The sequence below is a fragment of the Coffea arabica genome, chromosome 10e, assembly GCF_036785885.1.
Source record: "Coffea arabica cultivar ET-39 chromosome 10e, Coffea Arabica ET-39 HiFi, whole genome shotgun sequence".
NCBI classification, from domain to species: Eukaryota; Viridiplantae; Streptophyta; class Magnoliopsida; order Gentianales; family Rubiaceae; genus Coffea; species Coffea arabica.
In genome coordinates, this window is record NC_092328.1 from 47,994,172 (window position 1) to 48,020,657 (window position 26,486).

At 32.7% G+C, this 26,486-nt stretch overlaps 1 protein-coding gene and 1 long non-coding RNA gene across 5 annotated transcripts; one reads left to right on the top strand and one right to left on the bottom strand.

Annotated features, from left to right (window-relative positions):
• Positions 1-7,768: 7,768 nt before the first annotated feature.
• LOC140014999 (uncharacterized) lies at positions 7,769-10,899 on the bottom strand. 4 transcript variants are annotated; one of them, XM_072066764.1, is made up of 3 exons: positions 10,598-10,899; positions 10,246-10,351; positions 7,769-8,944 (listed from the first exon to the last, which is right to left on the bottom strand). In XM_072066764.1, exon 3 carries the CDS (start codon positions 8,940-8,942, stop codon positions 8,049-8,051), a length of 894 nt encoding a protein of 297 aa, XP_071922865.1. In that variant the 5' UTR covers positions 8,943-8,944; positions 10,246-10,351; positions 10,598-10,899; the 3' UTR covers positions 7,769-8,048. The 4 variants fall into 4 exon arrangements, with proteins under 4 accessions (XP_071922865.1, XP_071922863.1, XP_071922866.1 ...); XM_072066762.1 differs by having other exon boundaries at positions 7,769-9,658; XM_072066765.1 differs by lacking the exon at positions 10,246-10,351.
• A 13,486-nt stretch (positions 10,900-24,385) lies between these two features.
• LOC140015502 (uncharacterized) lies at positions 24,386-26,249 on the top strand. Its single transcript, XR_011822142.1, has 3 exons — positions 24,386-24,523; positions 24,631-24,659; positions 25,457-26,249. It is a non-coding gene; the product is annotated as an uncharacterized lncRNA (long non-coding RNA).
• The last annotated feature ends 237 nt before the right edge of the window (positions 26,250-26,486 follow it).

Genomic DNA, 26,486 nt, shown 5'->3' on the forward strand with positions numbered 1-26,486 from the left:
TAAAATCAAGTTAAAAATAAATCAAGAGACTTGAATGATAACAATAATGCAGGACAAATTCAACAAACATCTGCACTTTTGGTTACTAATAGTCTTATGCAAAATTTGTTATCCCTTCTATTTTTCAACCCATTTCATGAACAATAAACTTTTCTTTCTTTTTTTTCAAGTACAGTAGGTTATCAAAGTCCATAAATGAAAATATTCTTATAGATAAGCTAAAGTGTCTTGCTTGGTAACTCGAGTTCTCACCAAAATGAAAGTATTAGATGTACCAAATACCTGGAGATGGTATGCAAGTAAACTTTTCTACAACTTGATCGTGAAGCTGTGCAATTTACACAAAATGCCAATGGAAGATAAGGTGAAAAGGGAAATAAGATGATCACGCAATCAAATAGGCCCGGATGAACCTAAAACATAAAAATGATGCAGAAACTTCTCCTAAGAGATCCTAAAACATAAAAATGATTCAGAAACTTCTCCAGAGAGGATGTCTTTATATTCTAATGACATACTCCAACCCAAAAGCCAAAATACATGCAACTCTAAATAAGGTCATGTAATTCGGCTTTTATTCCCAATAAAGTTCATATTACTCCATCATCAAGAATTTATAAAATTTTCAGGTGTAAAGAAAAACAGTGAAGGCAATATTCACAAGTGTAAAGAAAAACAGAAAGGCAATATTCATCTAAAAATTGGTCTTCAATTATATTTTAGGGTTGCTCCTATTCAATATTCACAAGGTTTACATGGATCGTTGAGTCTTTTGCAACAACTTGTTTAATCAAACTTTTGATATATGTTCTATTCTCATAGAAAGAAAACACAAGTACATGTGACCATTAAAAAACCCTGAAATGGAACACAAAACTCTAAATATATAGGGAAAGCAAATAATAAATAAGTTTCTATGAGTTGCTGTCCAAATTTTCTTTTTTTTTTTTTTTGTAAAATCTCAAAATTAGGACAATGTTGGTCATAAAGTTTTGCTAATCTCAATATTATTAAGAACATAGGTTTCAAAGCAGATTCATCAAGTTCACTCTTCCCTGATTGGCACAGTCAGCATTAGTTTGTTAATCATAGTTAATTGGGCGTACTTCACACACTTCACATGGTTTGAAATCAACTATTTCAACTATTAACAGCCTGAGGTTTTAAGCCAAGCATTGAATGAGTTCTGTAGATAGCATGCTTAGCAAAGCAAGCATGACATTCTAGGCTGTAATCAAACAGTGTTGATCCAAATCCAAAAAAAAAAAAAAAGAAAATTACTTATGAAATACCCATGAAATGGGGGTAAAGGTAGTAGAAAATTACAGTTGAAAATTTAATCAAGAGGAAAAAGTATACATAAAACAGGAATGGAGAAGCCAACGGTTTTTAGAGAGAAAAAAAGAAAGATAAGAACAAAAGGATTTTTTTGAGACAGAAGCCTCGAGTAGGAGAGGATTGAGAGAGGAAAAATTTTTAAATGGGAATTGATTAGTTTTTTTCGCATTGAACCCAACTTTTTTGTTGCAGATACAGGAATTTGTAGCCACCAGCAAAGAGGGAAAAATTGTCTTTTAAAAGTGGGTTGGAAATTCCATTAGAGGATCTTTGTATTCAGCAAATATGAACTACGTGAGTTCGCATTTGCTGAATGCGAAGTCACTTTAAATTTCCAACCCACAAAATCCCAAAAAAAAAGACAAAAGAAAGACGGGCCTCGCATTTATCAAATGCAAGGTCTGGCACCTTGCATTTGATATAGACAATACAGAAGATATAAACAATTGATACAAACAATCGATGCTTCATCTTTTTTTTTATTAGTTTATTAAAATTTAAATTACCAAACTAAGGAAAAACAGAAAGCATTTGCGTGTAACAGCTAGTATTAAGCAAATTGAGAAAAAATAAATAAATGGATTGTACTCAAAATTTATAACCGTTACCCAATTTTGGAGTTCGATGACGACTTCGTCTAATGATCAATCGGAGTTCATCTAACCACATCTTAGTTTTCATCCAACGCATCCAACCTCTTTTCTGCTTGGAATTGTTTTGATAACCAGGAATGACTCAGCTATTCTTGTCAATCCACCTGTTATTCTTGGCAATAGTGTCCCAGCAGTTGGAATACCAGGTTTGTATACATTGAACAAAGCTTTTAAAGCTATGAATTCTTAATTTATTACATTCATTGATGTTTCGCAATCATCTGTTGTTCAGAAAAGCCAAGTTTATTCATCAAAGGTACGAATTCGCCTTGATACAAGATTCGAACAATCTGAAGATGCTGAATGAAAATCCATCAGAACGTGGCGAGGCTAATATCAGCAAAAAAGCAAAGAAAATTTGATGATGATTTTTCGTTCCTCTGTTCTACAACTATGAGTCCAGGTGCGTGTGTTTTCTGCTAACGCTCATAGCGTTGATTATGCTGCAAAATTTCGGTGAACTTACAGCTTTTGAAATTGTATCTGTAAGCTATTGACTTGTTCAAATTACTTAGAACATTGGTTCCCTTCCTTTTCTTTAATTACTGATTTTCTGTAATGAAGCTCGCATTCTAAGAATGTAAGCTCACCTTTTCTTTTCTTTTTTTTCATCCAGCGGAACCAAAAAAGAAAAAAAAAAACGGACTTTTGCATTTCGAATTCGCATTTCTCGAATTCGCATTTCTTGAATGCAAAGACCATTCTACTAAAGAATAACTAATTCAAAACACCCCATTTACAAAATTGCTTTTTTTTTCATAATAGTTTTAGAATTTACTCATGTAACCTACGTGAAAGAATGTTTATGCAGTACTCTCTAGCCCAAGGATACAGAAGAACTGTGTTTTTGGACCAAAAAAAAAAAAAACCAATTCGAGATATAAAAGAATGAAATTCAAGGGAAAATAAACAAAATTGACTGAAGTTTGACTGGAATGTCTTTTAGTCTTTTGGTGGTGGGGACAATATCATCATAAATCGGCTGTAATATGGTTTTTTGTAGCTTTTAGGTCTTACCAGCGTTCTTTAACTGAACATTAATATAGAAGCATAGTATCATATATATATATATATATATATATATATATATATATATATATATATATATATATATATATATATATGCAATAGTTAGAATTTTCTGTTGAACATGAAAAGTAATGATTGTTCGAGGATATGATAATCATAAATTGTTATCTAGATCTTCAAAAAAAAGAAAGAAATGGAAGACTATCTAGTTGAAAGTTTCTTTTTACTTTTCTACTAGTAGAATTTAAGAGACAGAATTGAAGAAGCACTTTGTATGGCATAGAGTTAAATTTGGTGGAAGTAGGACATTTCAACATTGCACATTAAAGAGAATTAATGATATTGGTATTTATATCTCAGCACATCTTCAAGATTTAGGTTACGGTGCTCGAGATAAATAATTTAATGTTTCTGAAGACATATTAGGAAAATTTATTCCAACTAGACTAAAAACCTTGAGAAAATTGCTACAGTCACGTATTACTTGTATAGTAACCTTAATGCAGACTATTTATTTGAATAAAGGAATACAAATTAGGAGGTTTACTTTGAGTTTGAGGGAGATAGTTTATAGAGTTAAATGGAACAGTACAATGGTGGGAAAAAGAAAAGTCATTTAGTCAAAGAAGCAGCTTCTTATGGAGTTGCAATTCAATGAAGCACCGCATTCTTCAAAAACTGGGGAAAAAGAAGGGCAAATATTTTTTAGATTTTTGACAAAGTTTTGTTATCAAAATGACAATTATTCTAGAATCTAGATTTGGAAAACCCCCGCTTGGTTCGCGCGTTCGGGCCTAGTCTTACTATCCGGACATAAAAGATCAAGGCCGACACTCCATCGGTCTTGGAAATGGGCTTTGGGACCAATGCAGCTAAAGCAAAATATTTAAATTCCATGACCAAATGGCTTGAAGGAGGAGTCAAATTCTCTTTTAGTGAAGGCATTAATCTTTTGCATCTCGCATCAGCTACATGGTATAATAATACGAGGGGAGTCGATAATGAGGTAAAATCCCACAATTTGGTATGGAGTTATAAATCTTTCAAAAGCTTTAATTTCTTCCTCTTTCAAATTTCTACCTTGCAATTGCCAGAATCCCGAGTGCTTGCTTGCTCGCTCTGTCATCATACATATTCATGCAACCTGCTACCTGCAAAATTCAAACTTGATTTCATAGGCAGCATAGTTTCATTGTGATAAATATTTTACGGAGTACCTTGATAGATGAGTGTTGAGAAGCTAATAGAGTACTATAATATATGGTGATGGTGAACGTTGAGAAGCTTGAATGGTTTGTGTTTTGGGTGTTTGTAATTTTACTATAACTTATTGTCAAATTTATAAAAACAAAAAAAATTTTGTGCATTTGAAAGTTTAGAAAATTTTAAAAAAATTTATTTTTGCGTTCTTTTTCTTTTTTTTTTTTATTTTCTCCTTTCTTTCCTCTATTCTTCTTCCTTCCCATGCCAAATTTGCATTTCCTCTTCCCTTCCTCCCCATTGCCGCCTACTCCGACTGCTATCTTTGTCATCAGCCGATGACGCCACTTATCTTTCATTTTCCTCTCTACTTCCTTCCTCCTCATTTTCTCTCCCCCTTCCAGTATCTTAGCGTCTTAGTTCCTCCTAATTCCAAAAAATCCTTTTTACACATTTTGTTATTTTTTGCCTTATCAAGAAAAAATATATATATATATATGTATGCTCAAGGAATTGAATTAAAATACAGTTTCTAACAAACATAGAGTGCTTTAAAATATTGGATTCTAGTAGCACGATAGACATTGTAAATTTAATAGTTAAAGACATATTACAACTCCTCATTTCTTAATTTTGTTGCACTAGACATGTTTGGAAAGAATCTACAAATCATGAGTGTGCGATTAAAACTTAGGGATGCTTAATAAAACATCAATGGACATGGGAAAAAAAAAAAAGAAGATAAGAGTTGTCCCAACTTTGAAAGTTACAGCATTTATGACAATCCCATTTTTCTAGTCTATCCTAATTTTCGTAAGAAAAAAAAAGACAACTATTGATGATCTAAATTATTACAAGGGATGGGTCCATCAACAAGTCAAATTACTGCAGCAACAAAATCTCAGACTCTATGATAGTTTCTTCCAAAGATACTAAACATAATTTTCATTTTAATACACATCTCAAATGTGCATTAGAAGAAGACAAAAATTTCTATTGTGTTCAACTTCAAAAAAAGCTTTGAGTTTCTTCAATTATTTTAAAAGTTTGTTTTTGAAGATGTTCAACTTTATTTCTAATTTTATGTTATCGCCATTCAATTGAAGCTATAGCTAGAGGTGGGCAAAATCGAAAACTTCCGATTTACCGACCGAATTCAAATTGAATTCAAAATTTTCAAAATCGATAATTTGGAATTCGGCATTGAAATCAGAATTTTCAATTTCGAATTATGCGAATTTGGTTTGAATTCAGTAATGGAGTTTTTGAAGTCGGAATTTTCGATTTCGAATTCATAATTTGAAGTCAGAAATCGATATCGGAATTTTCGATTTCAATTTCGTTTTATAATATATATATATTAATATTTATTTATATATAATATTTTTTATTTCAATTTCATTTTATAATATGTAAATTAATATATATTAATATATAATAATAATTTTTATAATATTTTTATATATAATAATATTTTTTATAATATATGTAATATAAAATTTATATTATATAACAATATATCTAACAAAAAAAAGGGAAAAAGGTTTCCGAATTCGGAATCGAAATCAAAATCGAAACTAGTGAATTCGAAATCGGTCAGTAATTCCTATGCCAAAATTTTGAAAAATTTTGAATTTAAATTTTCGAATTATCGAATTCAAATTCGTTGCACATCCCTAGCTATGGTTAACTCTTTCTGATAGAAACTACCTTAATATAACGACATAGTTTTAAAAAAAAGAAAAAGAAAAAAGGGTAAAGAGCTGTGCAAAAGGCACGATAAAAGCGAACATGGGATGCAAATTAAAAAGTGTCAGCATTTAATACCACTGAAAAGTGTAACAGACGGTGAGAATTGTTTGAGTTTAACGGAAATGGGGCAGGACGGTCATCACGGTTAATGGCCATGATTTGACCTCAAAAATTTGATTCTCTGACCCAAAGCCGTTCAAGGAAGATCTCAAATCAGTGCTACTGTGCTAGTATCTGTCACCCACACTTTGAAATTACACTTAACACAATAACATTTTTCTAAAAAAAATATAATAATAATTTAGTGATTGTATCATTTCAAAAGTGAAAATTTAACTACTTTAATTGCATTTGTTTCATCATCTTGGATTGTATCAAATAGTTTTTGTTTGATTATTTTTATGAATTTCAATTGTGAAATTACAATGGATAATGATTTAGTGATATGTTGATATTTTAATATTTAATTATTTACTAAAATTTGACTCCAATAAATTTTTATTACAAATTTTTATTAATCCCGTAGGAAAAATCGGAAGGAGAAACGGGAAGTAGTGGGCAGCGGGGTAGGGGATAGGGAAAGGCCCCAAACCTGCCCTGTTGCCATTCCTACCATTGCCTGTACATGTCTGTTAAAAGAGAGAGAGGGGGAGAGGCAGAGAGACAAATATGACCCTTGGGTACCAGTAGAATTACACTTATATTAAGTACGTTTGGTTCTACAGAATTAGAATTGAATTAGAATTGAAATTCTATAGAATTGGAATTCTATAAATTGGAATTCCAAGTTATTTCAATTCTTTCGTTTGGGAAATCCATAGAATTGATACGGAATTTATTTGAAATTCCAAATTCTTTGTTTGTATGAGAGAAGAATTCATTAGGAATTAGAATTGTTTTCATGAAACATTTGCTTACATAAAATTTTTCTTTTTTTTTCTTTTTTATATAATAATTTCTTTTTTTCTTACATTTAGCTAATTTTTACTAAAGATTTAAAAGAAAGAACCAATTTGTGCCTTTAATAATTTATTTTTTCCCACTCTCATATCAATTTCTTTGGTGAACATTTCCAGACTTAGGTTGTGCTAAGCACAGCATTAACGAGACGTGTCATATTGACTGCCTTCTTTTGTTCAAGTATGATATAGATATTGGCATCCAACCAAAACTGGACCTCACCCCCTTAAAAGTAAATCCCCAATGACACTAGCATATTTCTTAAAACATGGTAGAATACTAGACAGTGAATTAGTCACTAATTAACTCAAATAGTACGTTTGTAAAACAATTTAATTAACATTCTCAACAAATAAATTCAGTTTACTATTCGAATTCTGAATCTAACAGTTGATGGTGGAAAAGGGTGTGGAGAAAGGTGGAAGGACCAAAAAGAAAAAAAAATCCAACATGCCTGAGTTATACTGGACACTATTTTTTTTATTGCGGACTGCAAGCAGTAATTCAAAAAAATAAGGATCCAATGGCTAGTAAAGGAGCCACTGACTGCATGAAAAAGACGAAGCACTGCCAAAGCTTATTTTATCACCCTTTTAATACGTGTTGATACTCATATGCATACTTGCTACTGCTGCTATTTCTGCAGTCCAGCAGTGCACTACACCTCCTCTTCATGTAGGGCAGTGCAGCATTTGGAGGCACGCCACATCCACATATACTCATTCAAAGTTCAAACATCCACTTTGTCAATTGTTTTACAAACGTACTATTTGAGAAAGAATGCAAAGGTTCTTGCAGCTAAAGGACAAGTCAGGGCATCAACACAGGTAGCTATGTTAATCTCAATATCTAAAATGCTATTTCATCAGACAAAAGATCCAATGTTCCATTCTTATCATCTCAAAAACAGATAGAAAATAGCTGAAATACTCCCTCGAATCTTTCTATAATCTTGTTTTGATCCATTACATAAAAAACAAAGAACTGATCAGAATTTAAAAGTCAGGGATACACGATGGAGTAGTAACAACTTCTACTTGCTCTACTTGGGTTTCCAGCAATCAGCTCAACTTCTTCTACAAAAACAACTTCAACTGGAGATTACCCAAAAAAAAATCAATTACCAATGTGCATCAATAGCCAATCCTTTTTTAAGTCATCTCCGAGACCAGAAAAAGTGTCATACTTTGTCCTGTCATTCATAAGTAAGTCAATACCCTTCAACAATTGAAATCTATCCAATTCAATTTTAGATAACTCGTCTTCCACCATTTTTGTTGTAACTTTTGAGCATTCTGAATTTAAGTACTTATCCAGTGAATCTGCCATTCGTCCCAACACTTTGTAAAGTACTTGAGAGCTCGTTAGTTTTCTCTTTGTGCCACGATCATTTGTTGAAGATGAAGCTTTTGACTTTGACCGTTGTCGAGCTAGCAGTGCATTCATAACTTCATCTTCTAAAGATCGCGAATCAGTCTCAAATGATTCCTCTACATTAGCAGACTCTTCAACTTCAGTTTCAACATTAGCCTCAAAAACAGTTTGGGCACCCTCTCCATTTGCACGATCTTGTGAAAACAGTGTACAGATATCCTCCCAATTTTCAACCACAATTTTTTTTCTATAAGGAAGAATTTTTGGATTCTCACTTACTCGAGCATTCCATACATCCTCATCACGAACATCAATTCTACCTCTAGAGTAGTCCCATATTATCGTAGACCCAGAGTTACAGGACTGAAGCAGTGGGTATAAGATGTCATAGTGTTTCTCCCATGTCTTGAAACGAGATATAATATTAGCCTTTGTCACAGATATATTGAGTTTATCGAATAAAGCATTCATTACTGCGGTGTAGGCTACTGTTTTCCATGCACATTTACCATCCAATTTGTTTCCTTGGTTCATTTGGTCAATAAAACAGGTGCCCATTACACGATCCATTTCAGGAGTCCAAGTGAAATACCCTTTGCCTTTCCCTTTTAACTGAGATGTTGCTTCAGATGCCATATCTAAGGCAAATATGCACCAAAAAAACATCACAATGTCATGTTCTTAAGAATAGATTCAACAGCCACTGCATTATAGAACTAAAAGTGAGAGGCAAATATGCACCAGAAAAATCCATACATATGTTAAATGAAGAACTTATGATGACTTATTTGGTCGGAACCTTTTTGCAAAAGCAATTTGGAGATGTTGCTAAGATCATCACTTATGTGCACAAAATAGTTTGGAGATGTCCTAAACTTATTCTGGTGACTTAAAGCTTCTACTGGTAAGGATTTTCCAGCACACTGCAACAAAAGAAAGAAACAGAAAAGTCCCGACAAAGCTTTCTTTCTAGAAACAAGACTAATTGGCTACGAGAAACATCAGAATCCTTCTAAAGCCTTCTATGAGTCTTCAAACCAAGAATTTAGTGTACTTCAAACCAAGAAGAATTAAACAAGAACAAGTTTCCGTAAATCATATGAGACATTAATCTTATCTAGATGATGGAGAAATAATATACATTGCAGAATATTGATAATTTACTAGAACACTGCTTGCACAAAATACAGGATATGAAGCACAAAAAAAGGGTGTAATCTGCATTCTCTGTGTTTATGATCTCAGTGTCTTGAAGGAGGATACTTTAGCTTCGGATTCAGCATTTCATCCATCATCAGTCTTAAACATGTGGATATGATTCACGAAGTCAGGTTCTTAGCCAAGGCCACTTCCTGATGTTTAGAGGTCAAATCATTATAATGCAGTGAAATTTTAAACTTGTAGCAGTAATTTTTTGCAGACAAAACGTTTTTGAATGAGATAATTTTTCTGCCTGTAATGTGAATGTAGATCCTAGAAATTATCTCTTGAATATTCAATCTACAAAGAACCATGAACAATGTATTACAAAGCCACAAACAAAAGGGGGAAAAAAACTGGATACTAGTAGTGTTTTTTTTAATGTCAAATTCAAGAAATGTTATGTAAATACAGCATCAGGAGCAAGCTTAAAAGTTCAAATACAGAGGCAAATAACTACTTTAATCATTCATTACTAATTACATCAGAAGTGAATCAACGAAGTGAAATACAACTCAATAAAAGATGCATTGTCCAAATAGAATGAAATTATATAATGCAGTTCACGTGATCAGATTTAGGAATCACACAAATGCAAGGAAAGGTATAATTATTTCTTCAAAATACCAACCAAGAAAAAGAAAAAAAACAAAAAAACAAAATTGCAGCCCCCTGTATGCAGAATGTCTGTAATTAATGCAATCCAGGATCAGAATCATCAGAATCCCAAAACACTCACTTTTTGCAATTGAAAGCAAGAGAAGCCTTCGCAAGCTTCTGTTTCTACCGTGAGAGTAAGCGGTAAGCCACTCACTCAATCCTCATCAACTCATCCTTCAAAAAGCCTGTACTATTCCATTTGTTATTATTATTATTTAATTAATTTCACAAATATTAGGGGAGCAAATGCGATTCATAAGTAGCAGCAGTAAATTTATTTTTCTTTAAATAAAAAAACAAATATCGATCATAATCCAAATCCCACAACACAATTCAAATCGTCGGATGTCCAGAACCATCAAGTTACAGAAAACTTCATTTGACGAATATAATGCAGGAAGAACGTTGAATGTAAAGGAAAATGCGCTTACCGTTGAGTTGAGCAGTAAAAGATATTTGAGAATCCTCCCCTAGACGGCTTCAATATATACAAAATATTTGAGAATCCTGCACTTTGTTCGCGATTGCTGAGGTGATGGGTAGATGCGTGGCAGAGCGATGCCGGAGACGGTGGTGGAAGAGGGAAAATGTTAGGGTGGAGGTGAAGGGGATGACGCAGAGCAATTAGATTAGAGGTACTTGCGGTTGAGGAAAAGTGTCTAATTAGATAGCAAGAGAGGGCCGCTTACCTAGTTGACCCGGTTTTAATTTTTTACCCGTTAGGATCCGCGTACTAACCCGAATAGGATGTGAAATTATGGAATTAGAATTGTAATTCTTAGGTCTTACCAAAGAATTGAATTTGTGGAATTGATGGCTCATAGAATTCAAATTGAATTCTAATTCTCTCACATAGATAGCGTCCAAACCGAAGATTTGGAATTAATGCTCCAATTCTAATTCTAAGCCTCCAATTCTATGGGAACCAAACACACCCTTAAAGAAATCAGCCTTACTATATGGCTGTCAATTAATTGAACGTCTTCTCAAGAATAACATATAGAATAAGTTAACTTTAACATGTCGAAAAATTTACACATGGAAATAATTTCCAGCTATATACAAGCCGTAGTTCAATAAAGATGATGCTCAATGAAAAACTTGAGATGATGCATAGTACTCGCCTTCATTGAACACGGGTCTCAAATCTTCTTTGGACATGAAATCCAAACGGAATGAAACAAGATGCCCCCCGATAGATTCTAAGCTCTCCAAGGGATCAGTGCATTTAATATCCCCATCTTGATAAGACTTGAGCTTATTTGGAGCTATTCCTAAATCAATGGTTGTCTGGCCAAGTTTTTCTTTCCGGTAGACCATGCATTGACGGAGAGAAGCGCTCCAAGCCATTACACAGTATACAACCAACAACAAAAAGAAAAACAAATCTTTGAAAGAAGGAACGAACGTGGAATGGATCAGATCACTGGGTATACAAGAAGAAAAAACATCTTGGTAGATCATGGTATTTGTCTATCAAATTCACATTGCACGGAGAAGTTAGTAGGAGGTGCTAAACTAACTATGTACATGTAAATGTATTACGCAGCGAAAATTTAAATATATTTACCTCTAACCATTGTTGTCAAACACAAGTTGATCTCTTCTTGTATCTTTGACTCCTTCTTGTCTATTCTAACGATACAAAATATGTAGAAGAAGGAAAAGTAAAAAGAGAATTTAGAGTAAGAATCTTCTATCCTATGCCTAATCCAAAAGTGTACAATTGATGGAATACCACAGGTTATTTATAAGTTAGGCTAGGGACCCTTACTGGCAAATACAAAAATCCCTAGGATTTCCTTCCATCAAGGAAATCTTATCAAAATTCATAACTGAAATTAATAATTTTTAACTAATTGATTGATTTGATTGATTAACTAATTGAATAAGATATCAATTAATAATAGCTATCAATCAATCACTAGCAAATGGAATATACTGATTAATTATTGACAAAATGTCAATCAATTAATCAGGATACCAATTACCAATCATTGCCTAAATGGAAGATACTAATTAATTGTCAATCAATTAATTAGAATATCAATCAATCATATGGGTCATAATTTGGCTCTAAAGGAGATAAGTCTTCATTCTCCCACTTGACCCACATGCCATAGTCAGATAACCTTGAGTGACTACATACTTAAGTGGCCAAAAGTCTTTATTGTCATTCAATAGACTCGACAGTTATGGAACGGTTGCTTAATTAGAAAATAATAATACATGAATCATAGCGGTTATGCTCTCGTGGCTAGGGGTGGGCACGGGTCGGGTACCCGCCCCTAACATGATTTGACTGACCCGACCCTAATATATCGGATCAGCCATTTTGCGACTCTAACCCGCTCCTAATATTTTTGGGTACCCGCCCCTAAAAAAAACTATTTTTCAATAAAAAAAATTTATTTTCTACTTAATATCAACATGTTTTTCAATAAAAAAATATGCTTTTCCAATTAATATTGGTAGAGATATTGTAATTAAAGTCCATACATCACCATTTTCACACATTTCATCCAATAATCAAATCGATCTCATAAATTTAGTACATATTAGAATATCTAATGGACAAAATAAAGTTTCATAATAATTTTGAGTATATCACCATTTTCACACATTTCATACTTCTACAACACAACAAACACAAGGATAATAAGTATTTGGTAACTTCCCCAAGGATATTATGGTACAAGACCGCATCTCAAATAAGTCAATTGTGAAATCAAGTTCAGAAAAGAATTGAATAGAACTAATTATTTTTGAAAAAAATATAACCAAAATAATGTTAAAAATCTTCCCCAACTTTTTTACATCTTTGGAATAGACCTTATGGTATTAAGGTGATGAAAAAGAAAAATAAATTTCTTACACTAAATAAAAGAGACAAATTTAAGAGATATAATTGCAAATGAATGACACAAATATTTTAATTATCTAGCTAACAGAAAATTGAGACTCCAAACAAAAATCTTTGATTGAATTGATGCAAGATTTGCAGGAAAGATCGATGGAGGTAGAATACAAATAAAAAAGATGAAAGGGATGAACAATTTTTATAACATAGTTTCACAAATTTTTTTTTTCATTTTGTTCATGTTTCACCGAGAATATTCACTTTCTTCAAAAAAAATGAGAAGAGTAGATCATATAGGATTAGAATATGAGGCTGCGAGCCACTTCACTTGCACTTAGGATTAAAAATTATAAAATTATAAAATGATCCCTACTTTTTTAATATTTATAAAATATACCCTGCGGGTCGGGTACCCGCGGGTTTTTATTTTTCTGATCCGTATCCGTACCCGATTTTTCGGGTACCCGACCCTCATCTGCCCCGCTAAGAAAAATCGGATCGGGTATCCTATTTTTCGGATCGGATCGGATCGGGTTCATCGGGTTTTCGGATCGGCGGATTTTTTTGCCCACCCCTACTCGTGGCAAACATTTCCTTCCATGTATTACAATGTATTATACTTCCTAATCAAGTGCTTTAAAAGAGCTTTATGAATAACTTCATATAAATTATTCAGGGTCCAACTTTATGGATCACATGATCCTTACTTTATACATGAACAACAATGTGCACAAAATCATGTAACTATAAATATCTCGAATATCTAGACAATAACAATAGTTTGAGAATAATAACAAAGTACGAAATGAACTATTGAGTTCCATGTGAGTTATTTGATCATTAACAACTCAGTCGGCAACCTTTAGTTGTTTGATCAACAATAGTAACTCTTTCATGTATACTCAATAGCCACATTTTGCTTTTCAAATAACTATTGAATACCTTATGTCGACTTACCTATTTTGACTCCCACTCTTTCATGTATGCATAATGAAAGGGTATAGTCAAATTAAATATCTATAATGGCTATAATACAATATTGACAAATTTTATGCCAAATAGTAGATGCCTATGGTATAATTTCATAGCATCCTTGGTGAATTCATATTCATTCCAATGCATGATGTGAACATTATGCAATTGTTCATTATTATTACTTAAAAGTAATCGAAGAACTCTTGCATGAAGGACTTTATATTCTATTTTGTGAATATCAATCATAGAAGGATTTCAAAAATATCATGATTGAGAAAAACTCTTATAGTATTACTCCCACTAATCTTAATGTATATTAATTTACTAGAAAAAATTCTTCTAAGATCAAATGAAGAATAAATTAATATACTATTGGGAAGAAACAATTTAAATTGCATTCTCTATAAATGTATTATAGTAACACATGTGTACACCTAATTATCAAGAGTCACATTAAAGATATTTGTTTTCATATTTAATGTAACTGTAATAGTGAGTTACTAGTGTCATAATTACCCTAAATAAGATCTCTCAAATTTGGTAGAGATTTTGTGATAATTTGTGACATTATTCTTGAATATGGAGATTTCTCCATTTGTACCTTATGAAAACATTACCCAATTCATCCTTAAACTCTTGTAGATATACAATATATTAACCAGAGAACTTCAATTCTCTATAGAGAACATTTTTCCTCCCACTGTTTCAAGGATAACTCAATCAGTAGATTCAAAGTGGATTTATCTTTATGCATTTATTTGACAAGGAGTTTTTTAATTGATTGCTTATCTAAAATAATTAAATAATTATTTTGAGAAAACCTATCAATTTTCCATATGCAAAGGAGTCAAATATGAATCCTTACTATTTCAAAACTCCATTCTAGAGTCAAAACACTCCCACTTACTTCATGTTCTTAAGAAATTTAAGTCTCCAAATCTAATAATTCTTGAAGTGTAAAGGAATCTAAATTTCTTGAAGTAAAATAGCCTTGTTTCCTTTGTACAGCTTCTTTATGTGCTGGTTGATTACCCTCACAAAACTGAACATAATATTTTAAACTTGATTTCCATCCATACCATAATCAAAGTGGTGTTTAAATAACATTGGAGGAAATTGTTTAAGTATATACTTCAATTTCAAGGTATTACTCACAAGATATAAAGATTGTCAAAATGCTATGTCCACAACTATCTCATTATTTCCTTAAGGTATATCATTTGGATGTAACTAATCAAGCATTGCTTTTACTCATTAATAATGCTTCATAATTAAGGAATTTATAAAATGAGCACATATAGGATAGTCCCCTAATTTTGTGTGCCTTAATTTTATTTTCTATTCCTCAAATTTCAAATTTCCTTTTTCGTTTGAACACTTACAAAGGTATCAAATATTGATCCTTTATCAAATAAGAAAGGAACTTTATATTTGACGAATGGTAATCTAATAATGAGATAAATATCTCTCACCAATAAAAAGGATAGAAAATAATTCACAAAAATTTTTAGTGTTATAACGAAACTCTTATGGCATCCATAATGGTTAAACAGTCTGCTTTACTTATGCAGTCTACCTGAAATATTATAGTCAATAAATCTAAAATCTTTAAAGATTTATGATTTATCAACCTTTTTATTTCCTTATAGAGATATATTTCAATCTCTTATGCCAAAATTTAAGGAGTTTCCTCAGTGATAACCATACTTGCTGCCAATATAATTATTATGATCAAGTGCAGTATATTGCTCAATTCAAAGGATGGTACTAGAAACTTTAGAATTATTAACTTCACTATTTTCAAATCTATATGGGTAATGAGATTCATAATTATATCCAATAGTAATTAATTTAAAAATAGAAATTCTAAATTAATAAGAAAATAATGTTTTAAAAAAATTTTCTTGAAATGAGCAATAATACATCACTTATCTTTATATGAACATTTTTTTTAGTTTCTATAAAGAAACTTTTGTTCACCTTTTATGTAATCAAAAACTTATTATACTGGCAGCGCAAATTGACAGATTTAGCCAATTCACCAAATATATCAAAATTTATAACACTCAACAATTGAGATTTTCTTTTGAGTTACTTTCTTTCAAGGTAGAGTATCAAATATCATTCTCTCACAAACAACGTTGGTCTTTATTGCTGTTTGACTTAATGAGAACAAAATTACCTTTCTTTCCAATTCTTCTTTCATGAAGGTTGAGTTAATTTCTCTTATTTCTTAACCGTTTTATCCTTTCTTAATACACATGGTTAAAACAAGTAATTAACTATTTATCTATATTTGTATTATAAAGGTTTGAATGGTTAAGAAATTCTACATGAAAGAATGAAATGCTATAGAAATAACTCAATTTCAATTTGATGGGACTTTAATTGATGATACAGCAAAATTCTCAACTCTAAGAAATGAGCTAAAATACACTTCAATATCTAAGTGTCACAAAAGAAAGCCTTCTAATGATGCTAGTTAAAACTTGCAACAATTTCTTTATGGCTTTCACGCAAGATTTAAATATAAATAATTAGGGTTTGAACCCTAATTTATGTGAATATGAGACAGAATGAGCAAACTATTAAATTGCTCCCAATTCTCATATTCAATCTCTATATTAGCAAATATATCCACATTATGAGAATGGTTTGTTCATTCTCATAAAAATGCTAATTTAAAACTTGCACCAAAAACAAAAGAGAATGAATCTAAAAATCACCATAAAATCATTGGAATGAAACATTGAATTAACAATCAAGAACTATATCATAAAAAAGCTATGAAATTTGTATCTTGATTTTGAATTAACCTTATGTCAATTCAAATAGTAAATTCAAACCTTTCTATGGAAAAAGGTTGTAAACATGCATAGAATTTACTTTACTTAATCCTAAGACTAGTAATCTAGAACAATGAATTAAAGAAATAATTTGTACCTGTGGTCATAGAAATATCTCTTAATTCACTATCTAATTTACCATCTTATGTCAATTAATCTCACCAAAATAATTACCTCCCTGTGGGATCGGATAACTATCTCAGTGAATTAATTGCAACTTGATATAGATGCCATTGTTTTTTAATTTCTTTAATCACTCAACAATATGTGAAAAAGAAATACAAAATTTTTCCAAACACCTATATACTTAAGATGCTGTGGCTACTCCTAAGTATACGGCATTATAAGAAAAATTGTCAACTAGTCAATATGTTGACTAAAAATTCATAATTTCAATCACCAAACTATATGTGATGAAAAACTTTTCTCATCAAATATTTGGGATGCTGTGGCTACTCCCAAATAATAATGTAAAAGTGATTCTTAGCATGGCATCTTGTTTTTTGTCAATAGTCAAAAAATTTTATATTAACTGAATTTCATTGAATTTTTCTTTCCTTTTATAATCACTTAATCTTATGTGATTAAAGTTATTTACACAGTATATTTGAGATGCTGTAGCTACTCCCAAATATACGATATAAGAAAATTTTTAATGAAAATTCATAGAAAAATAGCCAATTTGTTGACTAAAAATCCTTGATTTTGATCACTAAACTATATATGATCAAAATTGTAGTATACCAATGTTTGAGATGCTATGGCTACTCTCATTATAAGGATATCAAAATAGTCAAAAATCTATATTTTGACAAAAGAATTTCATAATTTCCTTTTTTTATATTCATTTTTTTAACCACGAGCCTTTATGTGATTAAAATATTTCATGCATCAAATAATTGAGATGCTAAACATACTTTATAAAGGAAATTCTCTGAAATTTAAATATAATCAACCATACTAATGTTGACATTATAATATGAGATAAATGAATGAACATAAGCGTAGTGCACAAAATACTACAAAATTTCAATTAACAACAGGAACGTGGAGGCAAATTCATATTGAAATCATGCCTTTAGATATTATCTCATAATAAGGTAGCAGAGATTCAATAAACCTGCAGATCCATTCATATAAAGTCAACCAACTATCTTGCATAGATTAATATGATATTAATCTTTTGATTGTTGAATATAACAACTCTTTATATGTTTCTCGAATTGTTATATTGTATTGATAATAACAATCAATATATATAACCCTTGCAATCATAAATATGTAAGTCCAAGAAACACTCAAATTACTCGTAATCATACCAAATTATTAGAGAAAATCTGGATGAATTGCATAACCAAATAAGGTATCATATGAATGATACATATACATAGGATTAGTCAATAAATCTCAATTATTAAGAAAAATAGACCATAGATCCCATGGCAAATTAAATTCGATTCGTTTAAATTTGATACGAATCTCTAAAACTTTTATCAGATTGCCAATAAACCATGAAATTATAAGTTGAACAACATGGTTGGAGTCTGGCTCTGATACCACATGTTAAACTAACTATGTACATGTGAATGTATTGCACAGCGAAAATTTAAATATAATTACCTCTAACCATTGTTGTCAAACACAAGTTGATCTCTTCTTGTATCTTTGACTCCTTCTTGTCTATTCTAATGATACAAAATATGTAGAAGAAGGAAAAGTAGAAAGAGAATTTAGAGTAAGGATCTTCTAGCCTATGTCTAACCCAAAAGTGTACAATTGATGGAATACCACAGGTTATTTATGAACTAGGCTAGGGACCCTTACTGACAAATACAAAAATCTCTAGAGTTTCCTTCCATCAAGAAAATCTTGCCAAAATTCATAATTGAAATTAATAATTTCTGACTAATTAATTGATTTGATTGATTAATTGATTGAATAAGATATCAATTAACAATAGATGTCAATCAATCACTAACAAATGGAATATACTGATTAATTATTGACAAAATGTCAATCAATTAATCAGGATACAAATCACCAATCATTGCTTAAATGGGAGAAACTAATTAATTGTCAATCAATTAATTAAAATATCAATCAATGATATGGGTCATAATTTGCCTCTAAAGGAGGTAAGTCTTATAGGAGGTAAATAAAAGGCAGTGTTACAAACCCAAACTCATAGTACATATTGTGAATTCTATTTTTTACATTCGAGAAGATTATAAACTTTTTGGCTTAAGTAACTAAAATGACTCTTCCGCATCAAACCAAATTCTGGTGTTTAACTCCCATCTTTATTATTGCATATAGAAAATTATACACAGAGAATCAAGATAGAAGTAATGGGCAACAACCATATCCTGACAAAGACGGGCAAATATTTAATTGATAACGTACTTGAAAATGGCATTTTACCTTGGCCGTTGCCATCCATATTTCCGTATGTGTAGAATCAATCACCGGGTCTCTTATTTGATGGACCTAAAAGAGGATAACCAATTATCAGCCAAATCTCACATCTCAGAAAAAGATGAAAGACAGACACAGAGGCCAGAGGTTAGAAATCTTTCATCTATTACTTCTACCTTGTCTTTTTCTACTAGCTTTTCTGTGAATGACACATAAATCGGCTATGCATAACCCTACTAGAAAGAATGGGGAAAGAAAAAAGAAAAAAGGGAGTTCCATAGAAGAAATTATTTCAAGAGATATGACTATCAGTCAGTATCAAAAGGGTGATGGAAACTGACCTCTCCAGCTCTAAGACCAAGACCATAGAGAAAGCTGCAAGCTCGATGCAAACTTCCCAGCCTTTCACGGCTTGCCTCCTATTGATGAATCAACCAGTTCTTTGTCCTCAACTAGTACACCAATCCTTTGACCAAAAAAAAAAAAAAAAACTAGTACACCAATCTGAAAGACCCGGAATTGGTCAAGGAACTGCCTCGGCTGGTCAGCAGCCAAGGGCATAATTTAAACATGTGAACCAGAACCAAATTCTTAGTGATAAGCAATCCCAAATTATGTGATGAAGTTGAAGTAAGATTCAACAATTTTTTTGAGGTTCAGAGTACTGCAATATGACGTACAAATCAACATACCCATACCAAGATGTATTTAGAGGTGCATTTATCAACTAGGCGACAAAGCTTGCATAGCTTACCAAACAAACTTCTATGCATAAAGAAGAAAAAGAATGGGCTGAATGACGTGAAAAAATGGGACACTAAGAAATGACTAAGAAGTTCAGGAACTTATGCTTGCTAGAGGAAATCCAAGATAAATTTGACTCAAAGAGGAAGTATTCTTCCTTTTCTAACAAAGCTAAAGGAAAGTATGTGCTTTCTATTATTCTTTGAATAAAATAGATGAAGCAGCTGACATCAATCACTCTGCTTAAATGATTATACAATGATGCCTGGTGACCAGAATAAGCAAGGTACAATCCTTTACAGAGATATAAAGAAGCAATTTGCCACCCGTAATCTACAAGGAACAAACTCAAGTAAGAACCAATGAATAAAGACTGAAGAGAATGGATATAGAATAAGAGAGTAATATAAACCACCCTGAACATTCAACTAAATCTGTATAAAAAATCCACAGATGAAGAAAAGGAATAAAATATGTACCCCAGAGTCCCTTGGGCCAAGAAAACTTCTATCGTGGATATTAGCAGATCCAACTAGAGTTATACAATCATCAACTATCATGATCTTGCTATGTACATATACCTGGAGAAATGAAACAATCACCAATAGCATCATCAATGTTATGTCATAGAAGCAGAAAACAGGATTCTGTAATGCAACTGTTATGAGCAGAAATAGTGAATTCTTATCCCCTTGATTTGCTTTTGCAAGTCAAGCGTAGTAGAAATGAAATGCAATTATTCAAACTTTCAACAAATTTATTTTAAAGTGCTGTAACCATCAGACTATTACATTCCATGAATTTCATCTTCTTGCTTAGTAAGCATTTTCATGGCCTCATGAGCAGTAACTGTTGGGAGATATCGGGTTTCTAATAACCACAACACGCAGTGATAAACCTCCCCAATTTGTTAGAACAGATTAGGAGCATTAAGCAAGACAAAGATCAGCAACTAACAGAAAATAAATTAACCCACAAACACAAAAAGAAATAACTACACGAAGACACAAGAATTTTTATGTGGAAAATCTCTCCAATGTGAAGAGGAAAAACCACGAGACTCTTGAGCCTACCACAAATTACTCTACTATCACTAATTAAAAGTAGAGTACAACTCTCAGTAAGTACACAATTGAGATATGGTTTTAAACAATCAATAAAGTCACCAAATCCCAAATAAAGAGCAAAAGCTGTGAAAAACTTTACTAAAAATCGCAGCAGTTCAAAATTTATAAATAACTATTGAACCGTTGAAATCCAATCTCCACCGTCCAGAACATATACTGGATGTACTCTAACTTTAGTTAAAATTTCACGCCGATCATACATCGTTTACTATCAATCGCGCGATTTACCGCAACTGCTCAAACCAGAAACTTGCTGAAATTTTTCTCCAAAATTTTTCTGTGTTTTTCGCACTTTTCTCCTTTTACAATAAACCTAATTTGACTTATAAATAGGTAGGACAACTCCTTAATAGGCTTAAATAATTACCCATTAATATTTGGACTTTTCCATATAAGTTGATCCAACAAATCTCCCCCCTCCCGACTATGTGGAGAAACTTGCCATCACTTCCATCGTGGCAATGATTTGGTCAACATAACAGCACCGTTGCCATCCGTATGTAATTTTTCAAGTTCAATCAACTTCTGCTCCAACACATCGCGTAACCAATGATATCTCACATCAATATATTTAGATTTGGAATGAAAAGTTGGATGCTTTCAAAGAAGAATTGCACTTTGACTATTACAAAATAATTTATACCCCTCTTGAGAGCAACCAAGTTCCCTTAGAAACTTTTTCAACCACAGCAACTCCTTGCATGCTTCAGTAGCTGCAATAAATTCAGTTTCAGTGGTTGACAATGCAACACATTTTTACAACCTCAATTGCCAAGAAACTGCTCCCCGGGCAAAAGTAATCAAGTAACCTGAAGTAGATTTCCTTGTATCAACATCTCCAGCCATATCAGCTTCAGTATAACTAGTGAGGACTGACTTCCCACTTCCAAAAGAAAGTTTCAAATCTGACGTACCACGGAGATATCTCAAAATTCACTTCACGACATTCAATATTCTCTCCCAGGTTTGGAAAGAAATCAGCTCATAGTATTAACTGCATGAGTTATATCGGGTTTCGTACACACCATTGCATACATGAGACTACCAACCGCAGATGAATAAGGAACTTTCCTCATATATTCCTTATCTTTTTTAGTAGAGGAACATTATGAGATGCTCAACTTCATATGCATTGCATGGGGAGTGCTATCAGGTTTAGCTTTCTCCATTCGAAATCTTTGAAATAAATTTTCAATGTACTTTTCTTGTGATAGCCAGAGTTTCCTTATCTTTCTGTCTCACAAAATTTCACACCAAGAATTTGCTTTGTTAGTCCTAAGCCTTTCATAGCAAAAGACTTGCTCAACTCCTGCTTCAATTTAACAATTCTAGAAGCACTTTTACCAACAATGAGCATATCATCAACATAAAGCAACAAAATAATAAAATCATCATGTGAGAATCTTTGTACAAATACACAATGATCAGAAGTGACTTATTTGTAGCCTTGGTGTCGCATAACAGACTCAAACATTTTGCACCACTGTTTCGAAACTTGTTTCAAGCCATACAAGTTCTTTTTTAACTTGCACATATAATCCTCTTTACCTTTCACCCGAAATCCCTCTAGTTGCTCCATATAAATTTCTTCATTCAAATCATCATAAAGAAAAGATGTCTTCACATCTATTTGCTCAATCTCTGAGTCAAGACTTGCAGCTACCCTTAACACAGTTTGGATTGAAGACATTTTAACCACGGACGAAAAAATTTCTTCAAAATCAACTCCCTTCTTTCGACTGAAACTTTTAACAACTAATCTGACTTTATATTTTGGTGTTGAAGAACCCTCTTCCTGTTTTAGTTTGTAAATCCATCTATTTTTCAAAACCCTTTTACCTTTTGGTAATTTAACCAACTCAAATGTTTGGTTATCATACAAGAATTTCATCTCATCCTCCATAGCATGCAACCACTGCTGCTTGTCTGCATTCTCCATAACTTCTTCAAAGCATTCAGGCTCTATAATTCTTGTAGATTGCAACCATCAATTAGGAGCACATACTCATTTGGAGAATATCTAGTAGACTGCTGTCTAATTCTTGTAGACCTTCTGAGTAGAGCTTCTTGTGGATCAACCATAGAATGAGTGAGTTGATCATCATCAACATCTCTAGATGTATGTGTATCACCATCATGCTGGTCATCAGCGACATCATCATGCTGCATATCAACTCCTCTATCAGCACTCGTAGGTAACTATGATATAGGAACTGACTCAAAATCTGTGAAGTCATCATGTATATGAGAGTCTTTCTTCTCCATATCATCAAGGGTTTGGTTTTCAAGAAACACAACATCACAACTTCTCACAAGTTTCTTTGCAACTGGATCATATAGTCTGTAATCAAACTCATCTTGACAATAACCAACAAAGATGCATGATCTACTTTTTATATCTAACTTTGACCTCTCATCTTTTGGAATATGAACATAAGCTTTGCAACCAAAAACTCTCAAATGATCATATGAGGTGTTTTTACCAGTCCAAATATTTTTTGGAATATCACTCTGCAAAGCAACAGTAGGAATCAGATTAATAACATAAGCAACAGTATGCAAAGCCTTACCCCAAAAAGACTTTGACAGTTTCGCTCTGTAAGTGGGCATCTAACTCTCTCCATCAATGTTCTGTTTGTTTTCTCAGCCAAATCATTCAATTGAGGCATTTTTGGAGGCGTCTTCTACTGTCTAATTCCCAATTGCTTACAATAATCTTCAAATAGTTCTCAATACTCATCCTCATTATCTATCCGGATGCATTTCAACTTTCTTCCAGTTTGCCTTTCGACCAAAGTTTGAAACTCTTTAAACTTATCAAATATTTGATCTTTTATTTTCAAGGTATAAACCCATAGTTTCCTGGAATGATCATCAATAAAAATAACAAAGTAGGATGCACCCCCAAAAATTTGTACTTACAAATGACCAAAAACATCTGAATGCACCAAATCTAGTAAATTGTGCATTCGATGAGAAGGGTTAGTCTTGAAGAATACTCGATGTTTTCCTTCAAGACAATGAGAACACTTCTGCAAATTTGCATTCGTCACACACGTAGGGTCTGTTTGGTTGGACGGAAAATATTTTCTAGAAAATGTTTTCCTAATTTTTCAGTGTTTGGACACAATCTAATTTGGGAAAATGATTTCTGACGGAAAATAACTTCCACCGAGGGAAGGAAAATAACTTCCTTACCTATTATTCTGAAGTTATTTTCCTTTCTTAAAAGCACGGCCTCTTCTTAAAATCACGGCCTAAAGGCATTCTTGCACTTCGGTAGATGCCCATTCTCAACGATTGAAGACCAGCGATTGAAGACTCATCGGCAAGCCAATCCTTCTTCGCCGGCAGCGCCTCCAGCTCTGCCGGCGAAGACCCATCCCAGAGGTAGGCTACTCTTTCAACTGGGTTATTCTCTTAATCCTTCGTCTTACAGGTCTTGGGCTGACGCTCTTCATCATTTTCTATTATTTCTTTTCCTACTTTCTTGAAAGGTTGGAGCATATAGCAATTCATTGTCCTGGTGAGTCAAACTTATTGCTTGCTTATTGATCGTTAGTAGTATTTTTACTGGAATTTCTAGTTTTGAGTGGGGCAGTTTTCTTAATTTATGCATAGTAGGTTTTATTGTTGATTTTTTTTGAGAACCTGCTTTGTTCCCTTAAGGAATTGCAGAAAAAGTTTCTTGCTTTGATGACTTTTGTATCCCATTAAGATAATTTTTGCTACACGCACACAATCACACATTGTGTTTGCTTGTGTTTGTTTCTTGGAGATTGTACAGAGCTTGATGAAGCTCTGATAGTACTGTACAAGTTATTACTGGTAATTTTGGACCAAGAAAACTCAAAAAAAGAAAGGATAGTGAATAATTGAGCAGGATTGTTATTATAGATTTCTATTTGTTTATGGCATTTATTGTTGCATTAGTTTTGCTGGGATTTTCTGGAACCCTGTATCAAGCATACAACACTAAGAAAGATGGAAAATGGAAAAAAAAAGAAGGGAAAAAGAAGACACTTCTGGTTTGTTAGAAAGACTGAAAATGTTGGTAGCTATGGAAAAGATAATGAAGCTCTGATGTTACACTTGCCTGTTCAATTATTTTGGAACCTTACTGCAAGCGATAGGGATTTTCCTGCATCGTTAATTTCTTGACATAATAGTAAGCTCCCTTTAAAGATTCACAAAAAGTAATAGATCACAGTCAGAATGCTCCAAACTTAGCCTCAATAACAGGTAACGTACATTCAGATTATGTGTCTTTGGAAGATCTTGTTCCATTAGCAGTGGCTAATTTTGAAGCTCTCTCCATTGAAGGGTTGAGGATTCAACGTGGCTAGTCAGATGCAGAAGCATCTTCAAGCATTAGGCCCCAGTTTACTAAGAACTGGACCTCCGTAAGCCAGAATGTTAAACTAGGTGGGGTTATGGGATCTTTGGGATCCGCTCCATTGCAACTTTGGATGTCAAAGGGGATGATGGTATTGCTGAGTTAATCAAACTCTCCATCTCCTTGGATGAACGGATCAGGTTAGATGCAGTAGATATTGATTATGAGAATGAAGTTGATGGAGAGATGTTGAAAATCTTAGCAGCTTATCATGCTGATCTTTTCAATTTAGGTGGTTTACAGATGACTAGAAATGGTCTACGAGTTAAATTATCAGGTAGTAACAGTCATTTGTTCAGTAACAACTTCACATTAGCTCTTAGGTTGTAGCTCAGAGATCCTTTTCGTGACTTTGAAATGGTTGGATCATCAATGCTTGCTCTGGCTCAAGTTGAAAGAATTTGTATTCTGTGCATGTCGAAATGCACAACACAAATAGAGAAACGGATTTGAGCAACGAAAAGGATGATCTGAATGAAGAATTTGCTATGGAAGGAACAAGTGCTGAAGAAAATCATAAGTGCATCAATGCACCATTCATCTGTCTATTTAAAATCTCGATGTCCATGTCGCAGGTTTTAATGTTGAGCCAAATGGTAGGGGCATGTTAATTGATCCTAGACAGCTACAATCTGGGTCTCGATGGTTACTTTCTAGTGGTATGAATAGGACAAGCAAGCATCCTTTTCCCATGTCCAATCAAAATCATCCATTTTCTTACGCAATGATTTGTGTTGAATCCACTTCACCCCCTTAATGATTTTTTTTAAAGGAAGATCAAAAACCAAATCATTAGTGTCATTAATAATTTCATTTAAGAATTCATGGTGTAATTTGAATAAATATTTTATGAAAATAATAAAATGATTATAATGGATAGAAGCTAAAAAACACTTATAATGAGATGAATGTTTTGAGAATAGAAAAACATTTGCAACACATCAACAAACATTAAAA

What these genes read in the sequence shown, in the direction of transcription:
- LOC140014999 (XM_072066763.1), bottom strand. Translation starts at nt 8,972, where the DNA reads ATGTTTTTTTGGTGCATATTTGCCTTAGATATGGCATCTGAAGCAACA.